The sequence below is a fragment of the Tachyglossus aculeatus genome, chromosome 7 (assembly GCF_015852505.1).
Source record: "Tachyglossus aculeatus isolate mTacAcu1 chromosome 7, mTacAcu1.pri, whole genome shotgun sequence".
Lineage (NCBI taxonomy): Eukaryota > Metazoa > Chordata > Mammalia > Monotremata > Tachyglossidae > Tachyglossus > Tachyglossus aculeatus.
The window spans coordinates 12,686,808-12,702,626 of record NC_052072.1 but is presented as its reverse complement, the minus strand read 5'-3'; the positions used below and the strand labels follow the sequence as shown (position 1 = coordinate 12,702,626).

General features: G+C 51.6%; 1 protein-coding gene across 1 annotated transcript in view; it reads right to left on the bottom strand.

Moving 5' to 3' along the window:
- Nucleotides 1-2,170: 2,170 nt before the first annotated feature.
- The window catches only part of LMOD1 (leiomodin 1), a 29,408-nt gene continuing 15,759 nt past the window's right edge, over nt 2,171-15,819 (bottom strand). The window contains exon 2 of the mRNA XM_038748742.1: nt 2,171-3,838. Coding sequence (XP_038604670.1) covers nt 2,171-3,838 — 1,668 coding nt within the window. The remainder of the gene's footprint in view (nt 3,839-15,819) is intronic.

Genomic DNA, 15,819 nt, shown 5'->3' with positions numbered 1-15,819 from the left:
CATATTTATTACTCTATTTATTTTACTTGTACATATCTATTCTATTTATTTTATTTTGCTAATACTTTTGGTTTTGTTCTCTGTCTCCCCCTTCTAGACTGTGAGCCCACTGTTGGGTAGGGACTGTCTCTATATGTTGCAAACTTGTACTTCCCAAGCGCTTAGTACAGTGCTCTGCACACAGTAAGCGCTCAATAAATAAGATTGATTGATTGATTGATTGACCTCCTCTAGTCTGTAAGTTTATTATAGGCAGGGAATGGGTCCACAGATTTGGATGAATTGCACTCTCCCGAGCACTTTGTACAGCGCTCCGCACATAGTAAGTACTCACTAAATACCGTTGATTGATTGATCGTCTGTAAGATCTTTGAGGGCAGGGCTCATGAGTATTAAAGCTCTATTGTACTGTACTCTCCCAAGGTCTCAGTGCAATGCCCTGCACCCAGTAAATATCCAGTAATACCACTGATTGATTGCCCTGCTCTATGAGCTTGGGCAAGTCATTTCACCTCTCATTACCTTGCTTTCCTCATCTGAAAAATAGTCACTCCCCCTACTTTTTACATTGTGAGCTCCTGGTGGATTAGGGATAGTAGGTGATCTGATTATCTGGGGTCTGCCCAGTGATTTAGAATATAGCTAGCCCTTAATAAATACCATTATTCAAGCCCTTAATTACCATTATTTTGCCTCTGGTTTGACTCGAAGTTACTGACTCTGCCCTCTGGGGTTTTTCGGGACTGCTGGGGTGGGGGGCACTTGAGGGGCTTTTCTCGTTCCCCCATTGGTTCCTGCTACCTCTCTGACGTGGCAGGACACCCAGGGGGGTGAATCTCATGGGCAATTCTGATCTGGGGAAAAGAGGCTTCAGGGTGAGGCTCTAAGGGAGTACTTCCCAAGCGGCAGCAGCTGACCACTGACCAGCTCCTCTGAGCACAGGCCATTGGGAGGAAACTTTGGACCCACAGCCTGAGGAAGTCAGGCTAGACATCTGAAGCAGCATGCAGCGTGGCTCAGTGGAAAGAGCATGGGCTTTGGAGTCAGTGGTCATGGGTTTAAATCCTGGCTCCGCCAGTTGTCAGCTGTGTGACTTTGGGCAAGTCACTTAACTTCTCTGTGCCTCAGTTACCTCATCTGTAAAATGGGGATTGACTGTGAGCCCTCCGTGGGACAACATGACCACTCTGTAGCCTCCCCAGCGCTTAGAACAGTGCTTTGCACATATAGTAAGCGCTTAATAAATGACATTATTATCTGAAAATTGAGAGACCTTAAATAGAGGCAGAGGGACAGGAGGGGTTCGGGTCTTTAAAGGTGGCAGAAATGCTCCTTGCCCCGTGAAGGTTTGGTGGGCTGAGGGTGGAGGGGACTGGACACCACCCCCCACCTTGGTCCACTCAGGAGCCCCAGCTTCTACCGCTCAGGGAGGTCCCAGGTCCCGAGCATCTGTGGGTCACCCTACCCTCCCACTGGTGTTCCTGCCCTGTCCATCCTGTTCCACCCAGCTCACTGCTCGAGGCAGTCAGCTGATCCCTTCTAGACTCACCATGGGCAGGGAATGTATCTGCTAACCCTGTTGCATTGTGCTCCCCCAGCGTGGCTTAGTGGAAAGAGCCCGGGCTTGGGAGTCAGAGGTCGTGGGTTCTAATTCCGGCTCTGCTGCTTATCAGCTGTGTGACTTTGGGCAAGTCACTTCCCTTTTCTGTGCCTCAGTTACCTCACCTGTAAAACGGGGATTAAGACTGGGAGCCCCATGTGGGACAACCTGGTGACCTTGTATCTACCCCAGCACTTGGAACAGTGCTTGGCACATAGTAAGCGCTTAACAAATGCCATCATTATTATTAATACAGTGCACTGCATATATCATCATCATCAATCGTATTTATTGAGAGTTTACTATGTGCAGAGCACTGTACTAAGCGCTTGGGAAGAACAAATTGGCAACATATAGTAAGGGTTCAATATAAGGGTTCAATAAATTCCATTATTGATTGACTGATCGATCCCACCCCATGTAGCTCTTCATCCTGCGGGCCAGGCCTGGGCACCCCATCGCGACCCCAACCCTAAGGTTTCCAACAGGGTTCGTCCACGTCTCCCTCCTGACCAACTCCCTCGCAGGCATGAGGCCTACCCCACTTTGGCCCTGCCCGGCTCCCCCGACTCAGGCCCGCCGGATGGCCCGGTTCCTCTCCCCAGCCACCCCACGGTAGTCCCCTCTTGCCTTCTTGAGTTGCTTTAAGTTGCTGGAGCGAATGGCGGCCAGTAGCTGGTCTCGCGAATTCTTCTCCTGGGCGGGCAGCGCCTTGTCGGCCATCTTCCTCTGGGTGGCTGGTGAGAGGGAGTTCCTCAGGTTCTCCACCAAAAGAGGGGGGGCCAGGGGAGGAGGGGCCAGAGGGGGCGGGGGAGGGGGCGGCGGGGCGGCCCCCTTCTTGGGGGAGTTCTTGGGCGAAGCCTTCGGGGACGGCTGTGGGGAGGGCCCTCTGAGCGGCCCCCCGGCCTTGGGCACTTCCAGCCGGTCCTTCTTCTTCTCCCCGCCATCGCCACCGCCGCCCTCCTGGGCCTGCTTCTGCTCCAGCAGCCGTTTCTGCCGCTGCTTGTCCATGTTGCGGCTGAGCAGGTTGGTGACGGCCATGCGGGGCCCGGCCAGCTCGAAGTGGTAGCCCAGCTTGAGCAGGGTGGTGTTCTCCTTGAGCAGCTTGGCCATCTCCATCTCGGTCTTGCCCCCGCAGATGTGCCGCTGGTTGTGGAAGCGGAGCTCGGTCAGCGTGCTGTTCTGGAGCAGCGCCCGGAAGATGGCCAGGATGCCCTTGCCGGTCACGTGGTTGGAGTCCAGGTTGATGCTGGTGATGGTCTTGTTGGCCTTGAGCAAGAGGGCGATGGCGAAGGCCACGTGGTCGTCGGCTCGCGTGTTGGCCAGCGCGAACACCTTGACCACCGTGTTGAACTCCAGCGCCTCGGCGAAGCGGACCAGGGTCTCGTTGGTGATGCAGTCCGAGTTGTTCACGTTCACCTCGGTCACCTCAGGGTCGTTGTTCTTCACCTTCTCCAGGGGCTCATCGAAGATACTGGGAGAGGCCTCCTCCCCCTCGGCCGCCGCCTGGCTGCCCGGAGCCCCAGGGAGGTCGCTGGCCGGGTGGTGCTCGGGGACGGCCGTCTGCCTCGGTGCCTCGGCCTCTCTCTCCTCCTTGGGCTCCTTTGTGGCTACAGGGTCTCCGCTCTGCTTTTTGCCTTCTGCCCTTCCTCTTTGGGTCTTCTCCTCCTCCTTCTTGGGTCCTGCCCCTTTCTCCTCTCCCTTGTCCTTCTCTTCTGGCTTCACTGCCAGCCCCTTTTCACTTCCTTTCTTCTCTCCCTCCTTCTTGCCCTTTTCCTCTCCCTGCTCCTTCTCTTCTTGCTTCACCTCTGGCTTCTTTTCACTTCCTTTCTTCTCTCCCTCCTTTTTGGATCCCACCCCCTTCTCTTCTCCCTTGTCCTTCTCCTCCCTCTCCCCCACCGGTCCCTTTTCACTTCCTTTTTTCTCTTCCTCCTTCCTGGCCCTCACCCCTTTCTCTTCTCCCTGCTGGTCCTTTCCCTTTCCGGTCTCTTTCTTGTCTATGGCAGCCTTGACCCTGCCCTTGTCTATTCCCCTGATGATTTTCTCTTCCCTGGGTTTCTCTCTGTCTTTACTGTCGGGGTCTTCTTTCTCTTGCTTATTGAACTTCTTCAGGGCCTCTTTCTTTGACTCCTTCCCCAGGTCCAGATCCCGTTTCCGGCCCGAGACTTTGTCCCCTGTGTCCTTATTCCTTTCCTCTCCGTTTTTGGGGTCTTGTTTGGCCTCTCCAAGCTTACTTTCCTAGGGAGAATTCAGAAACAAGAGCAACAGTCATGAAGAAGAGTAGCTAGGTGAGGGTGCAGGGTTCTGGACTGAAGAAGCAGTACACAGGAAGCTCCTTTAGGGCAGGGATTGTGTCTGCTAACTTTACTGCATTCTCCCAAGCACTTAGTACAGTGCTCTGCACACAGTAGGGGCTCAGTAAATACTCTTGATGAATGAACAGTCACCTTCAGTTTAAGGATTGTTGTATAGAGAGGGACAAACCATCAGCTTGCTGCCCCCCAGGAGGCAGAACAAAAGGAGAGGACTGGGGTTTGCATCAGGAGGAACTAAGGCGAGATACAAGGATGAACTTCCCGACTCTGTCAGTGTGGGAAGGGGACCAGAAGAATTTACGGAGTGCTGACTGTTTGCAGAACACTGCATTAAGTCCTCGGGAAGTACAATAGAGTGAGAAGCAGCATGGCGTAATGAACAGAGCATGGGCCTGGGAATCAGAAGGTCATGGGTTAATAATAATAATAATAATACTGATGGTATTTGTTAAGTGCTTACTATATGCCAAACACTGTTGTAAGCGCTGGGGTAGACACAAGGTACCTACCTTGTCGATAGGTTGTTCCATGTGGGGCTCATGATCTTAATCCCCATTTTACAGATGAGGTAACTGAGGCACAGAGAAGTTAAGTGGCTTGCCCAAGGTCACGCAGCAGACAAGTGGCGGAGCCAGGATTAGAACCCATGTCCTCTGATCACCAAGCCTGTGCTCTTGCCACGAAGCCACACTGCTTCTCTGGTTCTAATCGGGTTCTAATCCCAGTCTATCACTTGTCTGCTGTGGGGCTTGGGCAAGTCACTTCACTTCTCCATGCCTCAGTTACCTCGACCCCTTCTAGACTGTGAGCCCATTGTTGGTTAGGGACCGTCTCTATACGTTGCCAACTTGTACTTCCCAAGCGCTTAGTACAGTGCTCTGCACACAGTAAGCACTCAATAAATACGATTGAATGAATGAATGAATAAAAATGGGGATCGAGACCGTGAGTCCAACATGGGACAGGGACTGTGTCCGCCCCAATTTGCTTGCATCCACCCCAGCGCTTAGATCTGTGCCCAGCACATAGTAAGCGCTTAAAAAATACATTAATAATTAATTCATTCAATCGTATTTATTGAGTGCTTACTGTGTGCAGAGCACTGTACTAAGCTAATAGTAATTATTAGAATGACCCCTTCCCTCAAGGAGCTCGCATGTTACTGTAATAAGCACTCAGAGATTACAGTAGAGTCAGTAGATAGGATCCCTGCTCTCAAAGGGTAAACAGTCGAGGGAAATGCAAAGCCCAGGCTTGGGAGTCAGAGGTCGTGGGTTCTATTCCCAGCTCTGCCAGTTGTCAGCTGTGTGACTTTGGGCAAGTCACTTCACTTCTCTGTGCCTACCTCATCTTTAAAATGGGGATTAAGACTGTGAGCCCCGCCTGGGGCAACCTGATAATCTTGTATCTATCTCAGTGCTTAGAGCAGTGCTCGGCACATAGTAAGCGCTTAACAAATACCATCATTATTGTTATTAATATTAAATGCAGAAGTTGTGAGAGAACCTGACAGTGTGGGTTGGGAAGAAAGGCAGGCCTGCCTACACGCAGGGGACTTGATAAAATGACCTAAGTGGGCTCTAACGATTGTTCCGGTCTGCATTGGCTACCAAAGGGAAGCGAGCTTCCCCTCCGTGACTCAACCCCCACCAGGGTCAGCCCCCAGTGCCCAGAGAGTCCTCTGGTAACGGTTTGTCCCTGGATCCTAACCAGGCTCCTTTGGGGACCTGGCCTGGATTTATTAGCAGCGAAAGTTCCTGGCTCTTTGGCCGGGACTTGGGCCAGCAGCCAAAGGGCACAGAGCACGATGATCAACAGCCCTGGAATGTCTCTCCCAACCTTCAGCCCTCTGCCCGTGCCTCGCGGGAGACAATGGTGTGCAGCCCATGGCCTGCGGGGGCCAAGGTGAACCCAGGAGCAGTCCAACTAGCGGGTTCTCCTAGCCCAAGGGCTGGGGTTCCCAGAATCAACAAACAGGGGATGTCATGTGCCATGCTGAGCGGGAGCAGTTGTTGTTTTAAGGTCAACAGCTTGGGCATGGCTTGTCAAGGACCTGCAGCCCTGAAGACAGCTGTGGCCGTAACAGGAAGCCCCAAAGAGGTGGGCTTTGGCTGGCATACGGTGGGCATACTGGTGCATACGGGACCTGAGCGGTGGACTCTGGCCAGTTGTTCCCCTCCTCTCCTGGGCCCATACCCAGAGCCGCTCTGGTTCCCGGACACCCCAGAATCTAACCCCTTCCCAGGAAATGCTTTGGGCATCTGGGCTCATGGGAGGGGTAGAGGCAGAGGAGAAACTAGCCCTCCTACCCCAGGCCCATGGGCATCTCGGGGGCAGGGGCACAGACAGCCTTTCCTCTCTGCTCTCCATCTTGCCCATCCAATTCCAGCACATACCCCGACCTCTTCCTCATCCTCAGGGACCACAAGATTGGGTTGTCTGGCTGACATTTGTGCAAGCTTCCTGCCCTACTCCCTCTCCTGATTCCCCTCTCCCCCAGCCTCCCAGCCTCTTCAGAAAGAGCTTGTCCTCTCTGCCAGGCCCCTTGACTGTCTTTACCCAGTTCTCTTCCGGTCCCTTCCCTCCCTCCCCCTCCTCCCACCCCACCCTCCTCCACAGGCACCACTCTCTCTCCATGTCCTTCTCTTTCTCTTCAGCTCCACCCCTGTCTTCCACCCTATTCCTTTCCTTCCTTCAGCCTCTCCTGTGGCCCAGGGGAGAGGTCGAGGAGGAAGCCTCCAGCTGAAGTTCAGCACTCCCCCTGGCCTACCCAGGCTTTGGGGGTTCTGCCCTATATGGCTGGGCTTCTGGTTCCTCGTTCCCCGGGGGGAACAGGGTTGGTGCAGGCGGGGGATGCGTCCAACCCCATGCTGGGCCTCTACGAAGGTACTAATGAACAACAGGTGGGTAGATGGGTGGTGAAGACTGCCTGGGAACAGATTAATCAGCTGTTTTGCAGAGTAGGTGGAGGGTCTGCTTGCTCCCACAGCCCGGAATGAACAGGGCAGAGGCTGGGGCTGGGCTGGAACTAGGGTTGGGCTGGGGCTGGGATGGGCTGGGATGGGACAGAGGGACTGAGCTGGGCTTGGGTTGGGGTTGGGACTGCGGCTGGGCTGGAGCTGGGCTGGGACTGAGGCTGCAGAGTTTCAGACTCGCACAGAAGTTGCCTTAAAAGGAAAAGGATCCGAGCCCCGGAATCCTGGAGTTTGTTCCTTCTGAGAGCAGGATGTAGCCAGCAGGAACCGCTCTGCGGAGCCCCCTCCCACTCCTCGGACTTGGGCAATGCTGAGGCCATCTCGCCCATCCCCCTGCTTCCCCGACCCAGCCAAGAGCACCTGGGAGTCCCTTCGGAGATGGAGGTGTCCCGGCCTCCGGGTTCAAGCATCCCACCACCCTCCCTCTCAGGAAGTTCTTCTTGTTGTCCAACTGCGGGATCTCCTGCTGCAGCCTAAGCCCAATCCACCTCTCGGTTGCCCACTGAGCTTACGGTGGGATTGGCCCCTTCGCCCACCCAGGAGGGTAGGTAGCAGGAGACAGGGTTATGGGGAAGCTGGCATGGGGAACCAGAGGGTAAGATAGCTCTGACATCTCCCTCTTTGGATCCAAACCTTCCTTGAGTAGGAACTAGGGGCCGGAAGGTGCTTCCCTCTGCCTCCACGCCCCCATCCCTTAAATCTCAGCTTCTCCTGCGAGCTATCCTTACAGACAACTTGCAGACTGGACCCCAACCAACCCCCACCCCACCCCAGCTGCAGGTGCTCTCCAGGCAGCACCATTAATTCCAAGAGCAGAGGGCACTCGCCATTCTCCAAGCACAAATCCGATGAGGGGCGAGGGTCTTCTTACCATGTGGCTTTAATTCTGAAGGGTTTAACTCACTTTTGCTTGAGGGACAGCCGGCATAGACAAGGGCAAGCAGAGCCACCTCCAAGCAGTGTGGCCTAGTGGATAGAGCATGGGCCTGGGTGTCAGAAGGATCTGGGTTCAAATCCTGCCACAAGTCTGCTGTGTGACCTTGGACAAATCACTTCACTTCTCTGGGCCTCAGTTACCTCATCTGTAAAATGGGGATTAAGGGTGTGATTTGAACACACCTGTGTCCAAGCTGATTAGCTTGTATCTACCCCAGCGCTTAAAGCAGTGCTTGGCACATAGTGAGCACTTAACAAATACCACAGTTATTATTATTCTCTGTGCCTCAGTTTTGTCATCTATAAAATGGGGATTAAATCCTACTCTCTCCTACCTAGGCAGTGTGCCCTGTAAGGGACAGGGACTGTCTCCAATCTGATTATCTTGTATCTACCCCAGTGCTTAGTATAGTGCTTAGTAAGTGCGTAACAAATACCTTAATAATTATTATTATCTTCCCTGCCCCACAAGGTGATCTAAGAAAGTGAGAGAGATATCCCATTCCCATTTTACAAATAAGGAAACTGAGGCACAGAGAGTTTAAGTACATATGCTAAAATGTCTAGTGATTCCTTCCTCTGACTCCTCTTTGATTTCTAGGAAGCTCCAATCCAACCCCGGGATGCAAACTTCCCCGGGGCAGGGAGGGGTCTTTAGAGAAGCAGCGTGGCTTAGTGGATAGAGCACAGGATTTGGTGTCAGAGGGACCTGGGTTCTAATCCCACCTCTGCCACATGTCTGCTGTGGGACCTTGGGTAAGTCACTTCACTTCTCTGAGCCTCAGTTCCCTCATCTGTACAATGGGGATTAAGAGTTGGAAGCCCCTTGTGGGACAGGGACTGTGTCCAATCTGATTACCTTCTATCTCTCCAAGTGCTTAGAACAGTGTTTGGCACATAGTAAGCACTTAATAAGTGCCATAATTCTCGTGAATTATTATTGTATTGCCTGTTCCTAAATTCCTAGGTCCATGGTCTGCCCATGCCCGGCCTGTGCCCTGCTCACTCAATGAAGCGGGGGTGGTGGAGGGTGGGGTTGGATGATGTTGAGGTGAAGGAATTCTCTTCCATTGCCAGTGCTGTTCCTACAAGGGTCTAGCCCTCTGGAAGCAGCATGGCCTGGTGGATAGAGCACAGGCCTTGGAGTCAGAAAGACCTGGGTTCTAATCCCAGCTCCACCACTTGTCTGCTCTGTGACCTTGGACAAGTCACTCAATTTCTCTGTGCCTCAGTTCCCTCATCTGTAAAATGGGGATTAAGACTGTGAGTGCTTTGTGGGATAGGGATTGTGTTTAACCCAAATATCTTGCATCTCCCCTCACACTTAGAACAGTGCCTAGCACATAGTAAGTGCTTAACAAATATCACAGTTATTATTATTATTATTATTGTTTTTATTCTCCAACTCCCTCCCCCTTCTGCATCATCTATGTACTTGGATCTGTTCTCTTTGGGCACTGTATTCATCCCATCCTCAGCCCCACAGCACTTGTGTCTTGCCTTGTCTCATGCCATCGAGCCCATATCCATAAATTACTTATCATTTATAAAAACATATATACAAATCCATAGATTATTTGTAATTTTTATTACTTTTATTAATTCATTGAATTTTATTAATATTTATATTAATGTTTCTCTCCCCATCTAGACTGTAACCTCGTTGTGAGCAGGGAATATGTTTACCAACTCTGTTGTGTTGTACTCTCCCAAGTGCTTAGTACAGTGCTCTGCACACAGTGAGCTCTCAATAAATACCATCAATTGATTGATTGGTCTCCTGACCTGGGAGAACAAGCTAAAAAGAGAAAGTAATGAACAGCTGGGGCAGCAGCAGGGATTGAGGTTAGACCTAAAGAACATCCTGACAGTGAATGGGGAGCATAATTATGGTATTTCTTAAGTGTTTGCTATGTGTCAAGCACTGTCCTAAGCACTGGGGTAGATACAAGTTAATCAGGTTGGATGAAGTCCCTGTCCCAAAAGGGATTCACAGTCTAAGTAGGAGAAAGATCAGGTGTTTCATCCCTATTTCACAGTTGAGGAAACTGAGGCTTAGAGAAGTGAAGTGAGTTGCCCAAGGTCACGCAGCAGAGACGAGTGGTGGAGGTGGGATTAGAACCCAGGTCCTTTGACTCCCTAGTCTTACTGTTTCTACTAGATTGGGGTTCTGAGAGAGGCTGAAGAATGTCCTGCTCCAAGGGTCTTTAAGAACAGGAGAGTCCTCAGACTGTATAATAATAATAATAATGATAACAATAATAACTGTATTTGTTAAGTGCTTACTATGTACCAAGCTCTGTTCTAAGTGCTGGGAGAAGATACAAAGATATCAGTTTGTCCCGGGTGAGGCCCACAGTCTTAATCCCCATTTTACAGATGAGGTAACTGAGGCACAGACAAGTTAAGTTACTTGCCCAAAGTCACACAGCTGACGAGTGGTGGAGCCGGGATTAGAACCCACGACCTCTGACTCCCAAGCCCATAGTGAGACTGGAGTCAGGGGGTGGGCAAGGTGAACTGACCCCTGTGGCCATCACCCTCACCCTCACTCTCCTCTGGAACCAGGATCTGGGGTGGGAGGCGTCTATCGGATGGACTCAGACTCTGAGCTCCTGTAGTCCATACTCAAGTGGGTGACTGATGGAGGAAACCAGATACTGATTTATGGTCACTTTGCTTCCTGCTGGTACTGGACGCCAGCCTATTGGGGGCTCCCCCAGCATGTGCCCCGGCAGTGACTGAGGACCACTGGTTATACCCCAGACACTGGCCCTTTGGGGGCTCCCCCAGAGTTCATAGACTAGTTCATGGGAACTCCCCAGGTGTTCTCCTGGCAGGGACCAAAGGACCCTTGGTTGCATCCTGGGCCTTGGTCCTTTGGGGCTTGTTTCATTTGGGGCTCCCCCAGCATCTAGAGACCAACCCACTGTGGAGAATCCCCCAGTGTGTCTCCCCAGGTGGTGACTGAGGGCTCAATCCATGGTATTTATTGAGCTCCTACTGTGTGCAGAGCACTGTAGTAAATGCAGGGGCGAGTACAGTAGAGGGGGTAGCATTGACCCCTGCCCTGGAGGTTGCTCTGGGCCTTACTTTCCCTTTTTATGGTGAAACCAGGTGTCTTTCTCTTCCCACTGGGGCCTGCTGCCCTGGTGCCTGAGATTGGGGTCCCCAGCCTCCCACTCCCCTTCCTCCTGAATCGAGGGAAAGTATGGCAGGAATATGGGCCATCTTGTTTCCATGAGACCCTGTCATCCTGGAATCCACCAGCCTGATTGATGTGTCCTCCCCACTGCCCACATGCCCCTCTGAGGGAGCTGAAGAGATCCCCACCTGGCCAAGCTGATTCCCAGGCTCCTCCCTTGGGGCCCCGGGCACAGTAACCGGGCCAGTGCCAGGGCCTGGGGACGGTGGGGGCATGGGGAGTGAGCGGCAGGTTCTGTACCAGCCAACGGTAGTCTCTGGGGATCCCAGCTCAGTTTCAAGGCTGTGTGAAGGGTAAAGCTGCCTGGCAGTGCTGGCAGTCCAGAGGGCAGGAGAGGATGGTGCCAGTGGCCAAGGGGGTCATTTTGCCCATTCCCCTGTCAATAGTCTGGTCGGAGTCAGAAGGGCCTGGACTCTATTCCCAGCCCTGTCGCTTGTCTGCTGTGTGACCTTGGGCAAGTCACTTCACTTCTCTGGGCCTCAGTTATCTCATCTGTAAAACGGGGTTGGAAAGTGTGAGCCTCACGTGGGACAGGGACTGTGTCCAACCTGATTGACTTGTATCTACCCCGGTGCTTAGAACAGTGCTTGGAGCCTAGTAAGTGCATAACAAGTAATAATGATGATGATGATGATGATGGCGTTTATTAAGCGCTTACTATGGCTCTGTTCTAAGCGCTGGGGAGGTTACAAGGTGATCAGGTTGTCCCACGGAGGGCTCACAGTCTTAATCCCCATTTTACAGATGAGGGAACTGAGGCCCAGAGAAGTTCAGTGACTTGTCCAAGGTCTCACAGCTGACAAGTGGCAGAGCCAGGATTTGAACCCATGATCTTTGATTCCACAGCCCGTGCTCTTTTCCACTGAGCCACGCTGCTTCTACTGCCAAAGTTAGTATTAGTATTACGTGGACAAGGCAGGTAAGGCAGGCAATCCCCCCAGCAGTGGACCAGGCAGAGGAGGGCAGTAACACGGAGGGGCTGGGGAAATTCAAACTTATCTATCAGAGCCACCGCAAGGTCGAGCAGGGGTGCCCCGGTGGTGCCCGTGGTGACACTCTTAGGGATCCCTGGGCTTCAGACCATAGAAGGGGCCCTGGTCTGGGAGAGGCAGGGAGATTCGGGCCAGCTATTTGGCCCCTTGGGATGCTGGGCCTACTGGATGCCCCCGAGGTTAAAGCCACCACCACCAACCCCTTCGGCTCCTTAGTATGGGGCCCTTGGCGTAAATACCACAGTGGTTGCAACACCCTGCTTATCCAATGGACTGGCATCATGCCTGCACCCGCCTCCCAGACCGTGTGACCCCCCCCCCCAGTACCTCCCCTCACCCTGCTCATCTCTTGCCATCGTTAAAGATGGAGGCTGTATTGTTCCTCTGTCCTTCCCAGAGAGCAACCTGTACAGTAGGTGTATGTGTGTGTGAGTGTCTGTCTGTCTGTCCTGACTCCTTCATTAGTTTGTTAGCTCCTCTTTGCTTTTCTCTGTCTACAGTTATGAGAAGCAGCGTGGCTCAGTGGAAAGAACCCGGGCTTTGGAGTCAGAGGTCATGGGTTCAAATCCCGGCTCCGCCAATTGTCAGCTGTGTGACTTTGGGTAAGTCGCTTCACTTCTCTGTGCCTCAGTTCCCTCACCTGTAAAATGGGGATTAAGACTGTGAGCCCCCCATGGAACAAACTGATCACCTTGTAGACTCCCCAGTGCTTAGAGCAGTGCTTTGCACATAGTAAGCACTTAATAAATGCCATCATTATTATTACAATTAGTCACAGTATTTAGTAAGCACTTAGTATGGGCCAAGCACTGTGCTGAGTGCTGGGGTAGATATGAGACAATCGGATCAAGTATAATCCCTATCCCACATCTAAGAAGAAGAGAGAGCAAGTATTCCATCTCCATTTTACAGATAAGGAAACCGAGGCCTAGAAAGGTTCAGTAACATGCCCCAGATCGCTCACCTAGCCAGGGGCAGAACTCGAAATAGAACCCAGGACTCTTGCCTCCAAGTATAAGAGTCTCTTTTCCCAGCAGACCCTTCAGCAGTTTTCGCCTTCAGTGAGCACTGGGGAAAAACTGTCAGCTGACCAACCAACCCGCAAACTGTTTAACCAACTGCTACACATTTTCAAAGACCCTGGATGCTCTGGGTCTTGGGGCCTCCAGCTTCCAGACCCATCAGTCAATTGATCCTTCCCCTCTCACAAGCCCACAACCTTGGTGTCATCCTTGGCTCCGCTCTCTCATTCACCCCACATTCCAATCCGTCAACGAAACCTGCCGGTCTCACCTTCACAACATCAACAAGATCTGCCCTTTCTTCTCCATCCAAACCGCTACCTTGTTAGTACAATCACTCATTCTATCCTGACTGGATTATTGCATCAGTCTCCTTTCTGATCTCCCAACCTCCTGTCTCTCCCCACTTCAGTCTATACTTCACTCTGCTGCCGGATTATCTTTCTACAGAAACACTCTGGGCATGTCACCCCACCTCCTCAAAAATCTCCAGTGTTTGCCTATCAACCTTCGTATCAAGCAAAAACTCCTCACTATTGGCTTCAAAGCTTTCCATCACCTTGCCCCCTCCTACCTCACCTCCCTTCTCTCCTTCTACAGCCCAGCCTGCACACTCCGCAACTGCAGCTAACCTCCTCACTGTGCCTCATTCTCACCTGTCCCCCCATTGACCCCTGGCCCACATCCTACCTCTGGCCTGGAATGCCCTCCTTCCTCACATCCGCCAAACCAGTACACTTCCCCCCTTCAAAGTCCTACTGAAAGCTCACCTCCTCCAGGAGGCCATCCCAGACTGAGCCCCCCTTTACCTCTGCTCCTCCTCCCCTCCCCATCAACCCTACTCCCTCCCTCTGCTCTACCCTCCTTCCCCACCCCACAGCACTGTGTATATTTGTACATATTTATTATTCTATTAATTTTATTAATGATGTATATATATATATATATAATTCTATTTATAATGATGCTATTGATGCCTGACTATTTGTTTTGTTTTGTTGTCTATCTCCCCCTTCTAGACTGTGAGCCCATTGTTGAGGAGGGATTGTCTCTATCTGTTGCCAAATTGTACTCTCCAAGTGCTTAGTACAGTGCTCTGCACACAGTAAGCGCTCAATAAATATGATTGAATGAATGAATATTTATTGGTTGCTTACTCTGTGCAAAGCATTGTACTAGGCATTTGGGAGAGTTGGTAGACATGATCCCTGCCCACAAGGAGCTTATAGTCTGGATGGGGAGATTGAAAATAAAATAAATTTGAGATAGAGGAACTGTCAGAGTATAAGGATATGGACATAAGTGTTGTGGGGCTGAGGGTGGGGTGAATATCAAGTGCTTAAGGGATACAGATCCAAATTCATAGACGATGCAGAGGGAAGGGTGGGTAGGGGGACATGAAGGAAGGCTTCTTGGAGGAGATAGGACATTAGGAGGGCTTTGAATGGGGAACAGTGGTGGTCTATCGGATATAGTTGGGGAAGGAGTTCCAGGCTAGAGGTAGAATATAGCCAAGAAGATTTTGGAGGGATAGATGAGAATGATGAGCAGAGAGTAGGTTGGCATGACAGGAGTGAAATGTGCAGATTGAGTTGTAGTAGGCCATTAACAAGGAGGGAGAGAGCTGGTTGAATTCTTTAAATCTGACAGTAAAGAGTTTCTGTTTGATGTGGAGGTGGTTGGGCAGCTACTGGATGTTTTTGAGGGGTGGGGAGATGTGGACTGAATGTGTATTTAGAAAAATCATCCAGACAGCAGAGTGAAGTAAGAACTGGAGAGGGGAGGGACAGGAGGCAGGGACATAAGCAATAATAATAATAATAAAGACATTTATTAAGTGCTTACTATGTGCAAAGCACTGTTCTAAGCTCTGGAGAGGTTACCAGGTGACCAGGTTGTCCCATGTGGGGCTCACAGTATTACTCCCCATTTTACAGATGAGGTAACTGAGGCCCAGAGAAGTGAAATGACTTGCCCGAAGTCACACAGCTGACAATTGGCGGAGCTGGGATTTGAACACAAGACCTCTGACTCTGAAGCCTGTGCTCTTTCCATTGAGCCACACTGCTTCTCTAAGCAATGAGGCCGAGGCAGTAGTCAAGGTGGGATATGGTAATTGCTTGGATCAGCAAAGTAGCAATTTGGATGGAGGGGAAAGGGCAGATTTTCACAATGTGAAAATTGAACTGCCAGGATTTGGTGACAGATCGAATAGTGGGGGTTGAATGAGAGAGGTGAGTTGAGCTTGTGGGCCTAAAAGATAGGGAGGATGGTGGTGTTGTCTATGGTAATGGAAGAATCAGTGGTAGTCCAGGGTTTGGGTAGGGAGCCCTGAGGGCAGAGAGGAAGCTCCAAACCACCCTTTATCACCAGACGCCCTGGCCTCAGCCTTGAGAGCAATCAGAGAGAAGTCTGGGAACAGCCCAGAGCACTGATGGAGGGAGGGCAGTGTGGAGGGAAGGGGCAGCAGAGAACACAAATAGCAAGGCTTGGCCTCTGGGAGAGGGAGGAAGAGCTGGGGGAGCCCACACCGCCTGCCAACTCATCCTTTCCCTCCCCCCCCACCCCTTTCTCTCCAAGTCATTTCCTAAAAGAATGTGATAAACAAAGAGCAGAGCCTAGCTGGTTCTGGCTGCCGCCACAGAGCGGGTGGTGGTGGCGGTGGCTGTTCCCTCCTGTCTCTGTAGCTTTCTTCACAAGGATTCCTGGGGGAGAAGTTACTCTGGTTTTCTGAAGCAAGAGAAGGAATACGCTGTTCCCTCCTGTCTCTGCAG